General features: G+C 41.6%; 6 protein-coding genes across 7 annotated transcripts; 4 read left to right on the forward strand and 2 right to left on the reverse strand.

Moving 5' to 3' along the window:
* The first annotated feature begins 1,393 nt into the window (after positions 1-1,393).
* Positions 1,394-3,747, forward strand: LOC6568167 (synaptic vesicular amine transporter). Its single transcript, XM_032740518.1, has 6 exons — positions 1,394-1,746; positions 1,828-2,325; positions 2,385-2,989; positions 3,045-3,261; positions 3,332-3,456; positions 3,514-3,747. Exons 1-6 carry the CDS (start codon positions 1,587-1,589, stop codon positions 3,604-3,606), a joined length of 1,698 nt encoding a protein of 565 aa, XP_032596409.1. The 5' UTR covers positions 1,394-1,586; the 3' UTR covers positions 3,607-3,747.
* A 58-nt stretch (positions 3,748-3,805) lies between these two features.
* LOC6568166 (outer dense fiber protein 3-B) lies at positions 3,806-4,833 on the forward strand. Its single transcript, XM_001994797.3, has 4 exons — positions 3,806-3,912; positions 3,975-4,193; positions 4,252-4,438; positions 4,496-4,833. The coding sequence occupies exons 1-4, from the start codon at positions 3,894-3,896 to the stop codon at positions 4,758-4,760; spliced, it is 690 nt and encodes a 229-aa protein (XP_001994833.1). The 5' UTR covers positions 3,806-3,893; the 3' UTR covers positions 4,761-4,833.
* Positions 4,834-5,990: 1,157 nt separating this feature from the next.
* On the forward strand, positions 5,991-13,762 carry LOC6568165 ((E3-independent) E2 ubiquitin-conjugating enzyme). Of its 2 annotated transcripts, none has more exons than XM_032740409.2 (10): positions 5,991-6,104; positions 6,401-6,820; positions 7,057-7,319; positions 7,379-7,583; positions 7,699-7,951; positions 9,721-10,477; positions 10,537-11,494; positions 11,575-12,499; positions 12,572-12,790; positions 12,858-13,762. In XM_032740409.2, the coding sequence occupies exons 2-10, from the start codon at positions 6,416-6,418 to the stop codon at positions 13,067-13,069; spliced, it is 4,197 nt and encodes a 1,398-aa protein (XP_032596300.1). In that variant the 5' UTR covers positions 5,991-6,104; positions 6,401-6,415; the 3' UTR covers positions 13,070-13,762. The 2 variants fall into 2 exon arrangements, with proteins under 2 accessions (XP_032596300.1, XP_043070986.1); XM_043215051.1 differs by lacking the exon at positions 5,991-6,104 and adding an exon at positions 6,210-6,340.
* LOC6568164 (spaetzle-processing enzyme) lies at positions 13,728-15,212 on the reverse strand. The gene is made up of 3 exons (XM_001994795.2): positions 15,113-15,212; positions 14,579-14,992; positions 13,728-14,505 (listed from the first exon to the last, which is right to left on the reverse strand). The coding sequence occupies exons 1-3, from the start codon at positions 15,150-15,152 to the stop codon at positions 13,772-13,774; spliced, it is 1,188 nt and encodes a 395-aa protein (XP_001994831.1). The 5' UTR covers positions 15,153-15,212; the 3' UTR covers positions 13,728-13,771.
* A 218-nt stretch (positions 15,213-15,430) lies between these two features.
* On the reverse strand, positions 15,431-17,736 carry LOC6568577 (eukaryotic translation initiation factor 3 subunit D-1). Its single transcript, XM_001994794.2, has 4 exons — positions 17,369-17,736; positions 16,608-17,243; positions 16,243-16,535; positions 15,431-16,183 (listed from the first exon to the last, which is right to left on the reverse strand). Exons 1-4 carry the CDS (start codon positions 17,565-17,567, stop codon positions 15,620-15,622), a joined length of 1,692 nt encoding a protein of 563 aa, XP_001994830.1. The 5' UTR covers positions 17,568-17,736; the 3' UTR covers positions 15,431-15,619.
* Positions 17,737-19,413: 1,677 nt separating this feature from the next.
* LOC6571089 lies at positions 19,414-21,126 on the forward strand. The gene is made up of 3 exons (XM_001997258.3): positions 19,414-19,836; positions 19,921-20,256; positions 20,661-21,126. The coding sequence occupies exons 1-3, from the start codon at positions 19,414-19,416 to the stop codon at positions 21,090-21,092; spliced, it is 1,191 nt and encodes a 396-aa protein (XP_001997294.2). The 3' UTR covers positions 21,093-21,126.
* The last annotated feature ends 541 nt before the right edge of the window (positions 21,127-21,667 follow it).

Here is a 21,667-nt window from a genome sequence, read left to right on the forward strand (position 1 = left end):
TGTTGAAAGCATTATCCGTATAGACGTAATCCTAATCTTAAGTGGTAAAGTGGCATTAAGAAGTTGTTTGCAGATAACGGCCTAGGTTGGTGTATATGCGGTTAGGAAAAGTATTAATCCAATATTATCAGGGACGTGTTCAAATTAATTTATATTGTTCAGCTGCAGAAAATTTAGATTTTGTTTATATATGAATTATAAATAATAATTTTAAATGTGCTTGTTTATTATTGATTGAATTGATTAATGTGTCTTCCACCTAAAAGCGAAACTAACCGATTGGGGTAACAATAATTTAGTGAAATCGCTTCTCTAATCTTATCTTAGCCATACTAAAATTAGTCAACTTTAGCTCATAAAGAAAGGAGATTATCAAATTCCAAGAAATAGAGAAGTTTAAATGCTCAAATACAAAATATTGAAACCATTTTTTTTTTGTAAATTTGGAGAGAGGAGGGAAAAATGTCTCACATAGACACTTTTTAAATGTCAACCGAATCAAATTATCAAAATGTGCTGTTTTACTTCGCTCCCAATTGACGCAAATCGTCACAAAATGTGTATTGTATTTTGAGCGGCCGTTTTCTCGATACTAAATTTAAACCGTTAAATGCTCAATGAAATGGAAAATGATTGGTAAGTCTGAAAAATCTATAGCATGCTTATCAGGGAGCAGGCATGGTCACAGGCCTTCGGCTTGTGTGAACTTTAAGCGCTCTTTGTGGGTGGTGGCAACATGTTGTCGCACAGAAGAAACAGGCGCAATAATAGTCTGGTAAATATCAACATGACACGCGGCGACAACATCAAACAGACCGTGTACGACGATAAGTTACTCTATATGACGATTTGGAAATTGATTTATATATAAATATATATATATATTTTATACATATTGAACAGTTTAGTACAAGAATTATTAATATATTAATATTTTAGTTTTTCAATTTAAGTTTGGTTATTTAAAAATGTATTTATGTGCTTGGCACTTACTTATTTATTTCAACCGGTAATAATAAATAAGAATAATAAAAAATCATATATATTATTTGGATATATTGTTGTGTTTGTTGAAGGCTTTCGATGCATTCTCCATCCTTTAATATAATTACGCAACTATTCTTAAACAGTGTGTAATTAAAAGAAAATTCTTATGATGATTAAAGTTAGTGTTGGAGTAGTGCATATGCTCTGCACTTGCAGCCAACATGTTTAAATTCAGATGAATTACTTTGCGCTCGCTGTGTGCTCGTTTAACTGGGACTCGTTTGTGTGTTCGTTCGGTTCGCTCGGTTCGCACGCTGTCAGTAAAATCATGCGGCTGCTTGTTGCAGCCTTTCAATAGCCACATATACGTTGACGAGGCAGCAACACCACCTGTTGGCTGAAAGCACAAACGTTCTTCTTAACAATACGGGTTCAGTTTGATAGTGTGTGCGTTTGTGTGCGTGATTGTATTTGTGAGTTTGCAAGTTTCTGTAGCATATTTTGTGGCGCGCCTCTTCTTGGCCATATGGCTGTGAAACAACCAAAGGCCTTGGTGCGTGGCTGTGTCCTACTGGCAGATTTTCAATAAGCTGCTCGTCATGTCGGAGAAATCAACTAGTGGCCAGGCTGCGGCCAAGCTAAATGTATCCGGCAGACGCAGCTCGACACCGCCGTCCAATAGCATTGAGAATCGTTGTATTATCGCTGTGATTGTGTACATAGCTCTGCTGCTCGACAATGTGCTGCTGACCGTGATAGGTAATGCCAATTAATATATGACTGGATAACAGATAAAACAGCTAACGTCATACATATGTATACATATGTCACTAATTTCAGTACCAATTTTACCCGACTATTTGGCTAGCCTGGAAAGGCAATCAGATGTTGGCTATCGATTGGAGGAAGGAACACCTTCGACGCCTCATCATCTGTCGTATCGTAACGAGGAGCAGTCACAAATCTATATGACCAAGCATCCAATACCCGGTAAATCGATGGTTAATTTCACGTTGCTACAGCTCCTGACGACGACGACGACGACGACATCGACAACGTTGCCCACCAATATGCTGGCGACCGATCACTTGAGCGGCACTAATGCGACCGTCGCCACAAAGGTCGATAGCCAAACCAATACAAACAGCGACAACAGTTACAACAATAGCAACAACAGCCTGGGACTGGCGCGCGAAAATGGCTCGATTGGACTGCTGTTGGCCATGAAAGCGATGGTTCAATTGATTTTCAATCCCATTGTTGGCAATATGTCAAGCAAGTGTGGCTACAGACTGCCCATTGTTGTGGGCACCTGCTTCCTTCTGCTTTCGTCACTCGGTAAACTACACCACGTGGCTAAAAATAGCATATTCATTTTTTTGTTGTTCTTTTCACAGTGTTCGCTATGGGTGAATCCTACTGGACGCTATTGCTGGCTCGGGCCATACAGGGCGTAGGCTCCGCTTGTATTGGTGTGTGCGGAATGAGCCTGGTGGCCCAACACTATCCGGAGGAGGCACGTCGGTCCAAGGTCATGGGCATCATACTTGGAAGCATTGCATTGGGTGTGCTGCTTGGCTATCCTTTTGGTGGCATTCTCTACGATATGGTTGGCAAATCGGCACCATTTATAATACTCTCAACGGTCATATTTCTCAGTCTGGGTCTACAGCTACTCACCATGGATCTGTCCGTGCAGCCAGAAGTCTTAGTAGTGGAACACCAGACCAAATGGGGCACGCTCCTTGAATCCAAAATGATACTGTCCATTGTGGTTGCCATTTGGCTGTCCACATCCACAATGGCCATATTGGAGCCGTGTTTGCCCATCTGGTTGATACAGTACTTGCACCCAAATAAATGGCAATTGGGCACGGTTTTTATTCCGGACTCTGTGGGCTATTTTGTGGGCACAAACTTCTTTGGCAGCATTGCCTATCGTTATGGCCAGCTAAAAGTCTCATGCATCAGTCTACTTCTAGTTGGATTTGCCTCCATATTGGTTAGTAATCAATTGACTTTATTCTATATATTTGTGTAATAATATTAAAATGCAGATTCCCAGCGCCACAACTGTGGCTCAGTTACTGTTGCCCCATTTTGCCCTGGGCCTGGGCATTGGTGTAATTGATGCAGCTTTGGTGCCACTGTTGGCCAGTTGTGTGGATGCTACATTGGCGCAGGATGAAAACGGCGAAGCTAGCAGCTCAACTTCCAGCTATGGCACTGTCTATGCCATACAGCAGACCTCAGTTAGCCTGGCCTACTGCCTTGGTAAGACATCGAAGATCCTTTTGTCGAGATACATGTTAGCTTCTACCATTCTTCTTCTAACCGCCGACAGCTCCTTTGATTGGTGGTGAATTGGCTCAGAGCTTTGGCTTTGCTTGGCTCATGCGTATTGTGGGCATTTTCAACATGCTTTACGGCCCCATATTGGTTTATCTATACAACAAATATGATCCAAAGGTGAAGGTGCCTCAATTCACAACAAAAAATTATCATACTCACACTTTTCATTAACAGAGGCTGAGGGAGCATCAAAATAATTTGCTTATGCAATCCAGTGGACGTGGCTCCCGCTATAAGCAGCTCTACAACTCCATGGACTTGGAATAAACACTGCATTCAATCTAAATCTAAGCAATATATTTCATACACTAATCAAAACATCTTGAAATAGTAGCATTGCCATACCACCTAACTCATCCCTAAATGTTTTTTTTATTTACATTTACAAAATTACTTGGCCGTGACTTAAAATTCTCATTATCAGATTCTACACATATTTGAGAGTCCAATGAGCTCTCAATATGCTTTCGAAATTCGTTCGGCAAACAACTCAATAGAGTTTCAAAATTAATCGTATTAATTTTTCTAATATTGCAATAAACTAGAATAGGAACATGGCGCGTAGACCTTTAGGTAAGTGCATCATGATTCCCGTAGGGATACTACTTACGTAATTATTTAAATTAATTATGCAGGCCCTGGTCCCGGCGCTTACGGTTTGCCCACAACCGTTGGCTATGAGAAGCACGATAATCGTAAGCAGCGTATGCCTCAATACTCCTTCGGGGCCCGCACGAACATGCTGGGTGCTGAACCTGGACCAGGACCAGGCGCCTATCAGGTAGACAAGTTAACGCGCTATGGCAAGGGTGGCGGCTTACAATACTCTATAGCCCCCATGACAAAGATTATAGGTATGTTTTTATCTGATAGTTGTGGCTTTGGCTCAATTCTCGTTTGATTCGATTGCAGACAAAAGAGTTGGTCCTGGTCCGGGAGCACATGATGTTCATATCAAGCCATTCTTCAAGGGAGTTGATGCACCAGCTTTCTCAATGGCACCACGTAATGATTATAGTTTCAAGAAGTATGGACCCGGCCCAAGTGCTTACAAGTTCGAGATCCAGCCCATAAGACCAAAGGCACCAGCCTACAGCATGTGGGTATTGCTCATATCCCATTTCTCGGGCTTAAAATTGATATATTTTTCTATCAGGGGTATGCAAACCAAGCAAAATCGCAAAGGAGACTCGCCAGGACCGGCGGCTTATGCTGCCGGCGATCTGAATCTCAAGCTAAATCGAGCACCTCAGTACTCAATGAGGCCAATTTGTAATGTACGAAGACAAACCGTTGGTCCTGGTCCTAACTATTATGATTTGATGTATTATCGTCCTGGCAAGACTGGACACGCCTACTCATTCGGCACGCGCCATTCGCCATATGCTCCACCCATGGTGGTCAGATGTGATAACATGTAGTGTTGCAATATTAGAGAAAATTATGTAATCGCGATATAAAGTAGTAATTAAAATGTATAGTGCAAATTTGAAATCTAAAACTGTTTGTCTTGAGATTTGCGGGCAATAATTATGCATCTTATAAATGAAAATTAGCTGATTATCTTCGCTAATATCGTCAAAAAATTGATGTAATTTATATTGCTAACAATGACAGAAGTAAAATATTCTCTAGCTAGTCTACTAATCAAAACAGTTAAATGTGTAAAGAGCTAATAATAAAATTATTAAAACACTGTACCATAAATATTCTTCATTGGCTTAGACTAAACTAAATCAAGTGCATCAATTCGACTTTGCATCGGTGAGGATGATATGCATAATTCAACCATGTATTCTGTAGACTGTAATGAAATCACAGATGTATAATTAGCATTGGTATATACTGGATTCTGCTGAGATAGTGTAATGCTAAAATGGCATTCGAATTTTGGGTTGCTCAATGAATCAATAAATCAATAAAGGTTGCCAAGATAACACATTAATATTTTGAAATTCCGCACTTATTATTTAATAAATCAAAGTATGTCGTGCTTCGAAGTACATTAGTTGTTGATGATTTAATTGTCAAATATGTATTTTGTATCTAAGCATACACTTTCGTGAAAAATTTTCGTGAATGCAATAAATGCCAGGGAAATTTGTAAATACGTGCAGTTTAACTACATTCTTGCACAAAGTGCATTTGTATTTTAAATACGAGTAAGTATTACTTCACCATTATTTCTCTTCTATTAGATAAGTTGGCAGTTTCAAGTTATTATTTAAAATGCTAGTTATCTTCGAGGTAAAACTATATGGACGCTATTATAATGAAACTTAGAAATTAATGCATTCTGACAGATGTGAAAACAAAATCTGTAAATGTTGAATAATCAACATATTTAGCGCTGATATTGATATAAATTGATATGTACTTATTTATTTAATTTAATAATATTTATGCAGGTGTAATTCAATTTTATTCAATTTAAAATTTAGGTTTTAAATCTATCTCAGCGCTTGTTCTTAAGCCATAATTAAAATACATATTTTTCGGCAATCATCTCTTGAAATTTTGAATGAGCGAAAACCCAGAAACTGCTCTTCAAATTAAATTTTGCGCGGGCTGTTAATAACAGTACAGCCAACTGTTAAGTTCTACAGCTGTACGATAAAAAATAAACTCTGTGCCCAACTTAACTAGTTTTCAGATGTTGCTGCTATATTTTAGTTTTTGTGTTTTAATAAGTTGGCAAACTAATAATTTCGTTGAGTCGTAAAGTGTAGTTGAAGATTGCTGCTTTTCATAAGGCAGCATAGGAAGTAACTATAAAATTTGCTAGGCATCTCTCTCGTTAATCGGTTGTAAATAAATTTAATTGTTTTGTGTAAGTGCAACTCCACATACACGCATATATATTTGTATGTATATATAGATATATATATATGTTTATGTGACTGCACAATTATTTTGCCGAAGAGCGGCACATGTTAGTGGAGTGGAGCACAGATTTAGAAATAGAAAAACTATATAGGAACTAAATCAACTGAATAACTGAGTACGCGTACACTCCTCCCAGGATTAGCAATCTGTTAATTTTATATTCTAATGCACACAGTTCACAATTGGTAATATGTTGAGTCAAGTCGCGGGTGCTGCCAATGACGGCGGCACCCCTTCGGAGGCTGCTGCAACTCCTCAAACCGTTGCAGATCCAAAGGTAGTTGCGTCAACACCGCCAGCAGCAGCAGTAGCAGCAGCAGCCGAAAAAGCGAGCAGTCCCACTGGTAATCGTAGAACTGGTGGCGGTGCATCAGTATCTAGAAGTTCGGACAACCGCGAATTGCAGTTCTTCTTTGAGGACGAAATATTTCGAATCGATCACAAGGGCCGTGTTCGATTTGGTGTCGTCACTGGGACGGCCGAGTGTTACTCCTCGGACGATGAGGAGGAGGAGGTAACCGAGGTGCTCGGCAAGGGTGAGGTTCGTGTCGCCTTTTATCCGGATGCCAAGGAGGTTGTGAGGACAGAAAAATCGGTGAGTACGTTGAGGTTATGTAATTGACAGTGCTTAACTTTACTTTACCTACGCACATGAGTTTCTAAATGTGTATGTATTTGCGTATGTATACGTGTCAATGTAGTTAACGGTAAATAACAGTTGGTTGTGTTTAGACAACTGTTTCTGGTATTTTCGACACACACGTGGTGTTTGTCTTCTATTGTTTTTGCGATCAAATTCGTTCTCGAATTCTAATTCACATTTTTTTTTAGATTGGCCTTGTCGACCGCACCCTGATGCCAGGCGATGTGGTGCGACGTCGCCTTCCCGGCCAGAAGCACATGTCCGGCCAGGCTGGCTATGTGCGCGATGTTAACGTCCGTGCCGATGTCAAGGTGTTGGGCACCAAGCACGTTATCCGAAATGTGCCATCGGAGCGCATGAAACCGATATCCGAGTGGGCGTGTGATGTGCCCGTATGCCTGGGCAATTGGATTGGCTACACCATCGGCGTGGAAGAGTCTGCCGTTCTAAAGTGAGTAAGACGTCGGGTGTGGGTATAGTCAGCAATTAATTGTCGTTTATCTTTGGTAGATCGAATCATGGCACTCTTCTCGAAATCACATCAAATGATTATCACAAGTTCAAGGATGCTGGTGGCGTGGTTGACGGTGATGTGTTCACTCCAAGTGTTTACTATCCAAACAATTTGGTTATTGGTCGCTTGCCGCCTTTGAATCGCGTCACCAATCTAACACCGGACCTACCTTTGCCGACTAATCGCAAGCGATACTCTTTGGTTAGTACACATCTTTTCTACCAATTTATTCATATTCAGTAAAATACGCAGAATTTATTCGTTTTCCATATAAATTGGTCTTACTTGTTTTAATGCAATTTGCGTTAATTTTTAGTACACTGTGCAGTCTGTTAAGACTACTTCTATAACCGTGGCTTGGACTTTCAAAGCGACACCGCAATTCGACAGTGGCAGTGACTTGGATCCGCTCAAGCAACCGAAGAGCTGTATTAAGGGCGATGATTTGGCCAACGTTAAACGCCTGAACATATACGAATCTTATATGCTGCAAATTCACGATCGATTCTACCTCAAATATTCGCAATGTGATAAACTTATAAAATATTCCGACTGGGAGCAGGAGCAGGGTAAGTTAACTTAACGATTCATGTTTTCTCGACACCATTTCTAGCTACAGTGTCTCGCAGTTCAACTGGAACAGCGCCTAGCAAAAAATTTAAAGTGCTATAAGGTTTAAACAAAAAAACTAACTCAAAATGTTTAAATACCAATTTGTTTTATGTTATATCACGTTTGAAAAGGAAACTTCAGTTTTTATTAAAATATTAATTAATTAACTGAAATTAGTCAAAAACTGAAAACATATCCAAAATACATGTCAAAGTTTTTTTGGAACAGTCTTAGAAAAGTAACATATTAGGCGTATAAAAACTTAAATAAGGATGTTAATACTTAGTATGATATCCTTTAGCCCTAATAAAGTCCCCTAACCTATTATTCATGGAAGATACCAGCTTCCGGGTCGTTTCTGGACTGATTTTGCTCCACTCATCCAGCAGAGCATTTTTGAGATCGGATCTGTGATTCCTGATGTTATTTTCCAGCAGAGCCCACAAATTTTAAATAACATTTAAATCTGGAGACTGGGCCTGTGGAATTATCGTGTGGGGGCAGTTCCAGATATGCCAGGACTGTACTAATCCGGACTTATGCTTGGCTTTTGTCCTGGTCGTTGTCGTGGTAGAACCGGAAAGTACGTCGGATTCCTAGCTTCTTGGCACTTTGGAGTAAATTTTCCTTTAATATATTGAAATACACACTCTTGTCCATTGTTGTTTCAAAAAACACCAAATTCCCGACGCCGGCTGCCGAGATACATGCCCATACCATGACACTTCCTCCGTCGTGCTTGACTGTTGCCTTTAGGATTTTGGAACTCAGCTCAGTATTGGACTGTCGCCACACATAATTTTGTCCGTCTGAGCCAAAAATGTTGAATTTGGGCTCATCTTCAAATATGAATTTGTTCCAGAACTCCAAATCCTTGTCCAAGTGGGTTTTGACGAATGCCATCCTAGTCCCTTTATTTTTGGCGCTTATAAAGGGCTTATTCCGTGGTACTTGGGCATTAAAGTCATGGTTGCGCAGAACCCGGCGCACAGATTCCACACTGCACTTTTGCCCCATTTCGTCCTCCATCTGTGGAGTCAGTTTTGGAGCCGATAGCTTGGCATTTTCCCTTATTTTCCTGATGATCCTCCGCTCCTCCTGTTCGGTGAAAATCTTGTTTTGTGCCTTTCTGCCCTTGTCCTCTATCCGATTTTCGCCGACGAAGCGCCGAATGATATTGAATACAGTTGTGGTGCTTAGATTTACCATTTTAGCTATTTGGCGATATGAATATCCAATCCTGAAGTGTTCCAGGATCAGTTTCCGTTGTTCAATGGTAGTCCGCTTGCACATAGTCCTTGTTGGCTGGTTGCACTCGAGATGCAGGATATAACTAATCTGACTACGAAGGATTGGTCTATTTATACCAAAAATAATCAACCTGACGTAAAAAATCAGGGTTTTATGGCACCCAGGTGTCCATAACGCCATTGTTCCACATAATATGTGACCACAAATTAAGGTACTTTTTTACATAACCCGACCTAGCCGGTGGGAAAACCCCAGTTTATGGGGGTCATATAGTCATTTAGGTAGTCAATATATGTACCTGCCATCGGTCTTTGGAATTTTTGAAAAATATTGAATAATTTGCTTATGGCAGGCAATTAACTTTGTTGCTAGGCGCTGTTCCAGTTGAACTGCGAGACACTGTAAATATGCTAAATATTGCGTAGCTAAATCGACACATCAATCTTAATGAATAATTTGTGGTCTTCTTATGCAGCTAAACTATTTAAAATCATCTACGAACGCCAAAAGAGCGAGGAGAACAAGAAGTGCGAGCAACCGAAGCAAAATTTAAGTAGGGGTGGTATTGAGACACCGTCGCCATCGGGGCCATCTAGCTCTCGAAATGTTCATATGTATAAGATGCGGCGACACAGTGGTAAGTCCAGCAATCAGCGTCTAAATCGCTCGCTGGGCGAGAGCGATGCAAGTAATGTGACCGTTAAGGTGTGCGCCGCGAAAAACGCAAATGAATCCTGGGAGCCTGTGAACGACGACGCCGACGAGGAAACATCACAGGAAGCTCAGGAAGCAGCTGGAGCGTCTGAATTGGCTGTCTCTACAACAGAGAAAAAAGTTGTGAAGAGCCCCATAAACTCTTTTGCTTCCCACTCACGTAATTTTAATCGCCGATTGGGAAAGAAAAAGGGCATTCCCTGCAAAAAAGGAGCGTTATTACGAAAGCAAAGTAATCCAAAAGATGGCGATACGATGGTAGTAGAAACTTTGGTTGTTTATAGCTCACTGACGGTTGTGTGGCAGGATGGATCTGTGGAGGCCGGTATCCCATCGACCGAACTCTATCCGATACACCATTTGGACAATCATGAGTTCTTTCCTGGTGATTTTGTGAGCAAGGCCAATGATTATAGCCCATCACAGATGGATTACGGAGTCATACAGTCCGTGGATCACGATGAACGCATTGCCAAAGTCAAGTGGTTCAACATCTATGGCAATATGAATCATCCCGTGTAAGTATATGAAAATCACATTTAACGCATAGATTTTACATAAAGTACATTTTGAACAGTCCTTCGTGCAAGGAAGTGGAGGAGCTCAGCGTATACGATTTGAAAGATCATGCAGACTACCAGTACCGACCGGGCACCCTGGTCATTAGAGTGTCAAATTTTACTGGAGAGGATATTCATTCTACTGCTGGCCAAGTAATTGATAATTTCCCCGATGGGCGGGTTCGAGTTTGGTGGACGAAGGGCCACATTACCATGTGTTATCCGCAAGACCTTTTTGAGATCCATCAGAGCGATACACAGGATCCATACGAGTCGGATGACTCAGAGAATTCGTGGGAAACCCAGTCCGAAAACAGTCAAACAATGGATAAAAGCTTCAGCGTCGTATCGATGGATGCCGAGCAGTACATTATTTTGGGCATCGATCGCGCCAAGGAAGCCATTCAGCGTCTGGAAAAGGTGTTTTATGTGCTGCCTGAACAGCGCAAGTTTGATGTTCTTAAAGATCTGCTGGCTGTGTACAACAATTGCCATTGCTTAGATCGTTTCCTCAATACGTCTTATTTTCACGAAGATTACTTTAACGGCATTCTGCGCCGCAAAACTCCAACTGAATCTGTTTCGTCCAGTGGACAACAAACTGCTGTGGATGCTCCTCCAGCCGCTGTCGAGGTACACCTCCTCGTGGGCTCTTGCTCGCCAATCGGTTGCACCGGACTTAAACTAGAGTTGCCAGTCAGCGGACAAATCACATCGACATCAACGCCAAATAAACGAAAGTCGTCAACGCATGTTGACGAAGTACAGTGTAAAAAGTATAGCAGCAGCGAAAGGATAAACGTTGATGATCCAGCCGAGCAAGCCGCGCTCCTGGACAACGTCGTACTCTCCAAGAGCGAGACCGAACTAAGCTACAGCGATCTGGTTAGCAAATATCGCAGTGAGTATGCGGATATGATCAGAGCGGCACGCGTTAGCATTGCAATGGCCTTCGATAAGTGCAAGAATACTAAGGTAAGCATGACATCATACAATTTATAGATATAAGTATTTCAGTCATTTTAGATTAATTAATATTATAATTCTATTCACAGAACGACTCTGGTGTTCATTCACGGGGCGAAAATAGCTCCGACGACTTCAAGGACACTGACAGTAATTTTATAAAATTCTCGGTCACCGATGTTGAGTTAGTGCCGAATCTTGATGGGGATGTCTGCGAAGTTTTCTGTTTCCTTCTGAAAGAGCGCATGGAAAAATGTCGAGAGGGAATTATGGAGACATTTGCCAAGAACAAAATTGATGGCAAAGATGTGGATGAGGAACATATTAGCGATGTGGATGTAAATGTGAATGCATTTGAGGATAAAGATATATCAGATCAGGATATGCCGCCCGCATATAACAAAGATCCGGATCCGGTTATGGACGAAAGCTTGAATCTCAATGCACTTTCTGAATCACTGCCACCGCTGGAAAATCCAACGGCTTGCTTATCACCTCCAGTGAATAAAGTTAACACAGAGAGCAATAGCTGCTTTGAGGTGGTACCCAATGCAACAAAGTCTCATCATTTCATTGGAAACATTATACATCCAAACAACAAGGCGCAATATCAGCGCGCAATTCAACGCGAATATACTATGCTGTATGCATCTCTGCCTCCCGGCGTTACTGTGCGTGCCTATGAGGATCGCATGGACCTCATATCCGTCATGATGGTCGGTCCCAAGCGTACGCCATACGAAAACGCCCTATTTTTCTTTGACTTTCAAATGGGTAGCGATTATCCAAAGAGTCCGCCCAAATGTCATTACATTAGCTATTGTACAGAGCGTCTCAATCCGAATCTGTATGAGGAGGGCAAAGTATGTGTTTCGCTGCTGGGCACTTGGACAGGACGGGATACTGAGGTGTGGTCGCCACATAGTACAATGCTGCAGGTGTTGGTCTCTATACAGGGACTCATACTGGTCGATGAGCCCTACTTCAATGAGGCCGGATATGAGAAGCAACGCGGTAGGTTATATAGCAAAGAATTAATTAAATTAGGATTTAATGATATCAATGTACTTATATATTTACCCCTAGGCACTCAGCTGGGCAACGAGAACTCGCGCGTCTATAACGAAATGGCAATTATAAAAATGGCCCATTCAACTGTAAAGCAGCTACAGAATCCCCCACAAATCTTTCGTAAGGAATTAATTGAGCACTTTAAGGAATTTGGTGGCGAATTACTTGGGCGCATGCAGGCTTGGTCCGAATACTCTGCCCATGCTCAAAGTCTAAAAATAACTAGCATTAACGGTTAGTTCTATATTTGTCTCATACATTTGAGATATCATGTATAAGAGTGTGTTGTTGTTCTTTATAGACATGCCGAAGGACTATAAGACACCATGTGAGATGCCAGAGTTTCCACTTTTGCCCTGCAGTCGCGGCTTTTGCATTGCTGTCAAGGGTGTTTTGGCGACGTTGCAGAACGAGCTAAGTGCCCTCGAGAGGAAAGACGAAAATAATCTAGATACTGTTGTTCCCGTTCCGGTTGTGGCCACAGCACCGCGTGCTGCACCTGAGGATGTATGATTGATACGAATGATTGCATTGCTCAATGTTTGTCAGCTTTGCCTTTGATGTGGTGCCTATTATAAAACACAAGACTATCGCCGCCTGCTCTTGGGATTGATTCACTAACAGGGTCAATTTATATTATGTATTTAAGTAATCACAGCTCGAATATTTGCTACCATAATTACTAGGCTTATCGACCGACTAACAAACTTAAAAATCAATCAACCAAAAAAAAAAAAAGAATATGTTTTCCCAAAATTTGCCGCATACATTTGTATCATATTTTTATTTACTTAGTCCCAATTTTGTTTTATGTTAACTCTAGCTCATGTTTATACTACAAAAAAAATGTTGTCCATCAAATGTGTCGTGTGTCTGAATTAATTAATCAAATTGCCAGCGTTATTATTTGTTTTGTGAATAATCACATTTTTCGTGAGCTGGGCACATGTATATGTACATTTTTGTAAATTGGCGAGAGGCCTACGAAGATATTTGCTCGCACGAACTTATTTAGTTTTATTGTATTTATTATAATGCGCTAGTCTAATGGCGATGAGCCACATTCAGCTGGGAGCCTTTGCATTCCACACATAAACACACTAATGTTATGTAGTAAATTGAGACAATTGGTCACAATGCTTCTTTCTCTCGATAAACTAGAAAATGCAAGTTATAATAAATTATCAATTTTATTTATCAAAGTTATACATCAGATTATGCTTTCAGTTTCGTCTCCACCCAATCAATGTAGTTGCCGACTCGCGTGTAGACACCAGGCCATCCTTGCAGGCCGCACGGCGTTGGGCCATATGAGACGACACCGGTCACAAAGAAAACTTGCTGCTCGCCCACATCGCTTTTTATCATTAGTGGGCCTCCGGAATCACCTTGGCAGGTATCAATGTTGACTTTGCCGCCGGAGCATAGCTGCGAGCCACTTATATGTCTCTGATAGGAACGATATTTGTTCTGGCATTCCTTAAGGGCCCACACATCCACGGTGATTTTTTTCTTACGAGAACTAGGCGTGCCATCCTCGGTGACACCCCAGCCCGCCACTTCCATGGCAAAGCCCTCATAATTCTTATTGCGCACATCTTCGGCAACTGGCAAACAAATGGGCAACACACTTTCTGTATAGCTGACCGTTTCCTTGAGTCGCAGTAGCGCAATGTCGTTCAACTGATCAATTGAATTTGGCACATATTGTTCATGCATAATCTGGTCCTCCACCTCAATGTCAAGGTGCATGGGTGCGCAAGTGCGCTTCTTATTAGTCAGCACTTCGCAGTCGGGTGAGGTGGTTGTGTCCCATTCGCCCAGACGCACTCTGTGCATCTTCCAGTTACCCATATCCAGCTTTGTGCTTTTCAAGCAGTGTCCGGCAGTCAGCACGTAGCGCGAATTGATCAATGTGCCGCCGCAGAGGAAGCCCATCTCATTTCGGGCTGTCAGTTTTAGAATCGAAATCATCCAGATGATGACAAATTTGCAAAAATTATAACTTTGCTAAACACTTACGGTTTGTGTACTGCACCAGTACCATCCATGGGAATTCGTAGAGTGATGTATTAAGGCCGCCTAAAATACGATTTTCAAACATTGTACCACAGGTGCCAATGCTTGGCAGAACGTTGCCCGGCTCCTCTCCAGAGCGACTTGCGGTTGGCGGCGATCCGGCAGGAGGGCTTATGGCCTGCATTGTGCGTTTGCTTTCGGGGCAGCAAACTAGAATGCGTTCGACCAAAGTCGTTTGACGCGTATTATCCAGCCCACATTGGCTATCGGAGAGCAGTTGACGCTGTTCGTCTGTTTGTTGCTCGACTTTGAGTATCTCGTCGAGAAATGGGCAGTTCCGTATGTGTATGCATAATCCAGGCTCCTTACTCTTCTTCACCTCACACTTGCCGTAACTAAATTGCGCAGCGGCGGCAGCTACAATTACAATTACAATTACAGCAACCGGTAAAACCAGTTGTAGACAATAGCATTAGCTCAGTCCCTGAACATTTCACCTGTAATGATAATGCAACAAGGAGTCGCTAAACTGCTTACCAGCAACCACTGATCCAAGCAAGATTAGTTGGGTCAACATGACGCGATAACGTCCGCAAGATTTGTGTGAATCAAACACTTTGAGCTTCACGTTGAGACTAAACTCGTTCTCGCATTTTAATAACCACTTAAACGTACAATAAATATATGCATTGAGAGATAGCCTCAGTCGACTGCGCGTTATCTCAACCAATATATTGGCTGCATGTCAGAGGTGATCGATTGTTAATCAGTGCCAGTCCGGTTTGGTACATTGTGCCACCCGGCGATCTAGTGCCCAACCATAAATGACATTTGCATAATTAAGAACACTATAGGTTTATTTCCAATCTGTCCTTTAATTGGCCAACTTAAAATCAATTGATTAGTACGAATGCCAAATACAGTAATGTTATTGTGATTTGGCATTGCTAACCGGTTTTTGTTTTTTTATATGATTAAATACGAGTTGGTGTAAATTGTTTGTCTGTGTGCTTGGGAACTGAAATCGAAATGAGACGCAATTGTTTAAATTTTATTGCTGTTGTTGGCATAGTTGTAGACCTGCTGGAAAGCTTCACCATCATCTCCCTCGCCATCGTCCGAATCATCGGAATCGAATGTGTTATCGGGTATATCGTACAAGCGTATAATCGGCTTGTTGGGATCCTTCATGATCAAGTATTTGCCATCCTTCTGCTTCATTACTAGGTCAATGATGCATCGCAAAATGCCCCAGGCGTTGTCCATGCTCAGATTGATCTGTGTGGCAAATTCGTGCGGCTTAAACTGCTGTGTGCCCAGGATGACGTGACGCGAATGATCACGGGGATTAATACGCGAAACGTAACCCAGCTTCAACTGATCGGAACCAGCGAGCACCGCCTGCACGGTCCACTTGGCCAGTTTGCAGGCATTATTTCGCAGCTCGTTGGCCAACACGGCGCCACGTTGTGTGTCCAGCTTTTGACGCCACTCAACACCATTGGCCAGTTTCGAGTCCCACTCGTTCAGTGCCTTGATGGACAAGAACTGGGGCTCTCCACTGGGCGTTTGTAGCACACCATCATGTTCGCAGCGCGCCACCAGAACCTGTCCAAGATTTTGATTACATATAATGTTTAGTACACTGATAGGCAAGAAGTGCTTACAATATCGCTGCCTAGCTCCCATTTCTTATAGCGATAGCCCACACTGGCCACCTGTATGTCCTCATCCTCGCTGATAAATGGGTTGGTTTCCTCAAACTTGTACTTCGCCTCTTGATCACCGGTCTTGAGCACCTGCTGGCTAAAGTTGTGATTTATGAATGTGGCCTCAATGGCCAGATTACGAGGCGAATTGCACGAGCTATCATCATCGGTTGGTGGCTCCACGCTCGACTCATTCACCGTCAGCAAATCGAATTCCGTATGATCGCGCTTGTCCATGAAGATCTTCTCACCTATCGAATACAAAAAATAGATGTATTAGTTTATTTGCAATTGTTTTTTTTAATATGTAATCGATGCCTTACCAACTTTTTCGATGACAATATCCCACGAGTAGTTGGAGCGTGTCGAGCACATAATGGTGGCCAGAATGGCATCCGTTGCGAACACATTGCCAACCGTCTTGGACAGACGACGTATGACCGGATCATCAGTGGTGGTCACCGTGTGCACAATGCGATCAATTTTCTGCAGCGGCTTCTCGTTCTTCACATTGATGCGATCGTACGTCTTATCGTAGTACTCCAGGGTGCCGCAAGTAGCAATGTCCTCGCCCTCCTTGATGTTTGGCAGCGACAGCTTGATGAGACGCGGAAAGTCCATCTCCTCAATGGACGCCCAGTCGGCGCGCACAGCAACCGAAGATTCGCGCATCTTGGGTGGCGGACCACGATGGCCGAATCGCTTGCCAACACCACGACGCGTATCGCGTGCCTTCACATTCTTGCTGTTCAGCGTGGTCATGCCATGACCATGCGTGTTGAGGCCACCCCGAGCATTGCGACCGCGTCCCGAACGCGAGTTGCGCATGTTGCGGAAGCGACCGCGTTGATGCGGTGGCTTTTGGACGCGCGCCGTGTCCACCAGATGAAACGTTGTCTCGTCCTCTTCATGGTAGTAGGCGTATTGATTGCCGGTACCAAAGGTAGAAGCATATTTGTCTGCAAACAAAAGGGATTATTCTCAAATTCAGCTGCCACGCGACGCACACAAACAAAACGCACCAAGCAGACATAACCTCACTTTGTGCATATGCGAAGAAATGTAATTGGTGTACTTAACTCACTTTGGTACTTCTTGTCGTTGTTCGAGGTGCTGGTCCAGTCGCATATCTTGCCGAGGCGATCGTTCTTGCTGAATGGCTGGTATGGCACATCCTTAAACGTATCCGGCAGCTCGCATGGTCCCCAGCCCTTTTCGTTGAACTGCACGGTCGGTTTCTCGAATGTCGGGAACTGCGCCCCAGTGTTAATAGTTTCGCTCATCTCACGCTCGTATCTTCTTGTTGATCTTCTTTTGATTAAAAATCGCAATTGAAGACTCCTATTAATGATTCTGCCAGTGTGGAAAGAAAAAAAACTGTGTGGCTGACTCGCGAATATGGTGCGAAGGAGAGAGAGAGAAAGCGACAGTCAGCGCGATAGTTCATAGAGATGTGCGATATTTATGAACCAGTAACTGTGACATATAAAAGTATTTTATCCATTTTATCGATAATGAAAAACTCCATATAAATAATACGGTGTTGAACGGGTTGCGAAATATTTCGTCCGGTTTGGAGACCGCAAAACTAAAATCCTCAATGTTAACTCACTGTTGACTTATGAGGATTCTGTGAACAGCTGTTCGACGGTGAACTTTGATACATTTTGACGGCAGTTATCGGCGAACCACCATAGACGCGACAAGTGCATCGAAGTGGAAATAATACATTTTGAATGAAAAGTGATTTTAATCTTCAAATAAAAAGTGTACTTACCAGCGCATATTAACTCATTACATGTTTACCTCTCAGCAGACATTAAACGAAATATAATTAAATTTTGCTAGCGAAACTTTTCGTCGATCTGTAAACTGTAAACCTTATTGAATATATTAATGTACAGTGTCTCAGACCTTATTTCGACCAGTGCCTAGCAAAAATTGTAATTGTCTGCCATAAACTAATTATACATTATTTTTCAAAAATTCCAAAGACAGATGGCAAGTACATGTATAAACCACCGAAATGAATGTATGACCACAATAAACTGGGATTTTTCCACCTGCTAGGTCGGGTTATGTAAAAAACTACCTCAATATGTGATCAAAGCTTATTTAGAACAGTTACATTATGGACACCTGCGTGCCATAAAACCCGGATTTTTTATGTAAGGTTGAATATTTTCGGAATAAATAGACCAATCCTTCAATGCCTGAGTACCACGGAAGTAGCCCTTTACAAGCGCAAAAAATAAAGAGACTCGGATGACGTTCGCAAACACCCACTTGGACAAGGACTTGGACTTGGAACACAGTCATATTTGCAGATGAGTCAAAATTCAACATTTTAGGCTCAGACGGACAGAATTATGGGTAGCGACAGTCCAGTTCAGTCCACTCAAATCCCAAAGACTTAAAGGCAACAGTCAAGCACGGCGGAGGAAGTGTCGCGGTATGGCACGTATCTCGGCAGCCAGCGTCGGAGACTTCGTGCTTATTGAAACAACAATGGACAAGAATGTGTACATCAATATATTAAAGGAATATGTACTCAAAAGTGCCGAGAAGTTAGGAATCCGACGTACTTTCCGGTTCTACCAGGACATCGACCCCAAGCATAAATCCGGAATTGTTCAGTCCTGGCTTATCTGGAATTGCTCCCACATGATAATACCACCAGCCCAGTCTCTAGATTTAAATGTTATTGAAATGTATGTTTGTATGCTTGTATTGGATATTATAAATAATAGTTCTTTTTTAAAGAAAACTTGAAAATGGAAAACCTTGCTTTTAGAAAGACAAAGTTCCGTTTTGGGAACATTCTTTACTCTTGGATCTTTTGACTACAGCACTTCTGTTTTAATTAATAATCAACTTAAAATAGAAAATATATACATTCAACAAAATAGAATTTCCCGCAATCGATCGATCGATTAGAGCGATTCTAGTCACACTGTAAAGTCTATTACCAAATGAATTGAACAGAAATAACTGTAATTTTCAATTTTTTGCTATCAGTTGTATCATTATCATTTAGCAAGTCAGCCCCTAAAAACGCTGACAATTCAGTTTTGTCAATCATTATAAATGCAGCTCGACTCAAGTGCCAATTCAACAGTCCCGTTAGAAATGTGGAAGGAACCGGAAATTAACGCGAACAATTGGCCCAGTGCTGACCAACTATCTGGATTGTGGGTGCACTTGATGGGAGAGCTAAGCATCAGGACCTTACTGTATTATCAGGCTGCAAAATGTCGATGCTGGATCGAACAATTATTGAGTGAGAATAACATGACCACCAGCACTTTGGTATTCGACAAGGACTCTGGTGCACCATATCTAAAATCGCAGCATAATGTGGAAATGCTGGGATTGATTTGTTTGGAAGCTGACGGATTTGAAATCGTACTGAGTACGCTGAGTGTTATGTTGAATCAGATGAGAGAGGTGCCTCTGCTGATTCAGATATGCACGAAGGATCTGACTCAACCAGAGATAGAGGGATTAGCTACGCAGATCTTAAGGCGTTGCCAGGAGCTCCTAATGCCGAATGTACTTCTGCTCTTGAGTGATTTCTTTATTACGAGTCATATTTATGGCTATCAATATTTTCCTGAATTTTGCCTAACATCGCAGGCTTATCGCTCTAATTTGACGCTGTACCCCACCCAATTGGATAATCTATATGGGCATGTTTTGAGGACTCAACCAGATCTGGCACAGCCGTACACATTTATGTACAGGGATGGAAAGGGAAAGCTGGTGATATCCGGTGTGGCCTGGCATTTAGTGAAGGAGTTTGCTCGCCAATTGAATGCATCGCTTCAGCTCAGCTTTGAGCCAACTGCAAGCAAATCCGTTGTAAAAAGCTATTATACAATAATACAGCATGCCCGTAATAGGACCATAGACATATCTAGCAGCTTTATTTCGCCCCACTACGATAGAAACCTTCAGTTATTCAGCTACCCAGTGTTTACGAGTAGCTGGTGTATCATGTTGCCATAGATCGTGTCGTGAGTCCTCGTGAAGCTATGATCGGAGTGTTGGAACCTCCCTTGATGTGGATATGCCTAGGTATTCTATATTTTTGTTTTCATTGGCTTCATGGACGACGTATACCTGGAAGACCGCTACTTATACTGATCCCTTTAATGATGAAGCTAACTGTGATTTGCTCGGTGGTTGCTCAACTTTCAGCGCTTTTAATTCACCCACAAAAGTTGCAATCGATTTCGAATTTAGAAGAGTTGAGCGTATCAGGCGTACAAATAATTGGATTACGCTCGGAATTCAATACGTATCCGGAGGATATGCGTATAAAGTATGCCTCGTCTTTTATATCGTTTGAGAACTATACATCTTTTATACTCCAGCGCGATAGTTTCAATGTCTCTTTTGGCTACACAGTTTTCTCCCTGAAATGGCGTATATATGCGGAATTGCAGAAATATTTCAAGCATCCTCTGTTTCGGTATGATAAAGATTTGTGTATTCGTCAATTATCATTGCAATCTCTTGCCTACCAAGAAAACTCCATCTACCGCCATGAACTAAACATATATATTCTAAGGCTACGCCAAAGCGGTGTTTTACTGTATTGGTATCATAACAGCTTATATGACATGATACGTGCTGGCTATTACAGCCTTAAGGATTTTAGTCAACTATTCGAGGCTAGATCGCTTACATGGAACGATTGCAATTTTATTGGGGTGCTCTACGCATACGCAATTGGCATATCACTGCTGGTATTTGTACTTGAGTTGTTAGTTTACTATATCAAAGTTTGCCTGTACCTGATTTAAGAATTTGTTATTAACAAAAAGTCTAAGATCTTAAATGCTGATGTTCTTGAATACTCTAAAATGAAAGAGCGATATAATATTTATCATTAATTTTAAGTATGTAATTCTGTGCACCATATTTTTAAAAGCATTTCATAATAAAATCGTTTGAAATATATATATATATCCATATGTATATATTTATCGAATTATATTTAAACTCTTTTTTATAACCTTAAGAAATTCATTTTGATATATATAACACATAGGAAAAACAAGAACAAACCTGGTTTTTAGAAAGGCACAACCTTTCGTTTCCGAAACATACCTTCTCAATAATAAGGTCCTCTTGGTACCAAAAATATTCAGGGCGATATTTTTCTAAGTGTATCGCCTAGTCGGCCGCTTTGATTAGCGCCTTCTTGCTTTAAATAATTTGATAGTTTTAAATAGATTGATTTATTTAATAATCTTAAAATATATAATAAATACATTCAACAAAATAAAATTTTCCACACTACAAAGTTTATATGGAAGCAACTGTAATTATCAATATTATGTCTTCAAATCGCTTTAACTTTTGTCCAGTTTTGCTA

This window comes from Drosophila grimshawi, unplaced genomic scaffold (assembly GCF_018153295.1).
Source record: "Drosophila grimshawi isolate 15287-2541.00 unplaced genomic scaffold, ASM1815329v1 contig_311, whole genome shotgun sequence".
Classification (NCBI taxonomy): Eukaryota; Metazoa; Arthropoda; class Insecta; order Diptera; family Drosophilidae; genus Drosophila; species Drosophila grimshawi.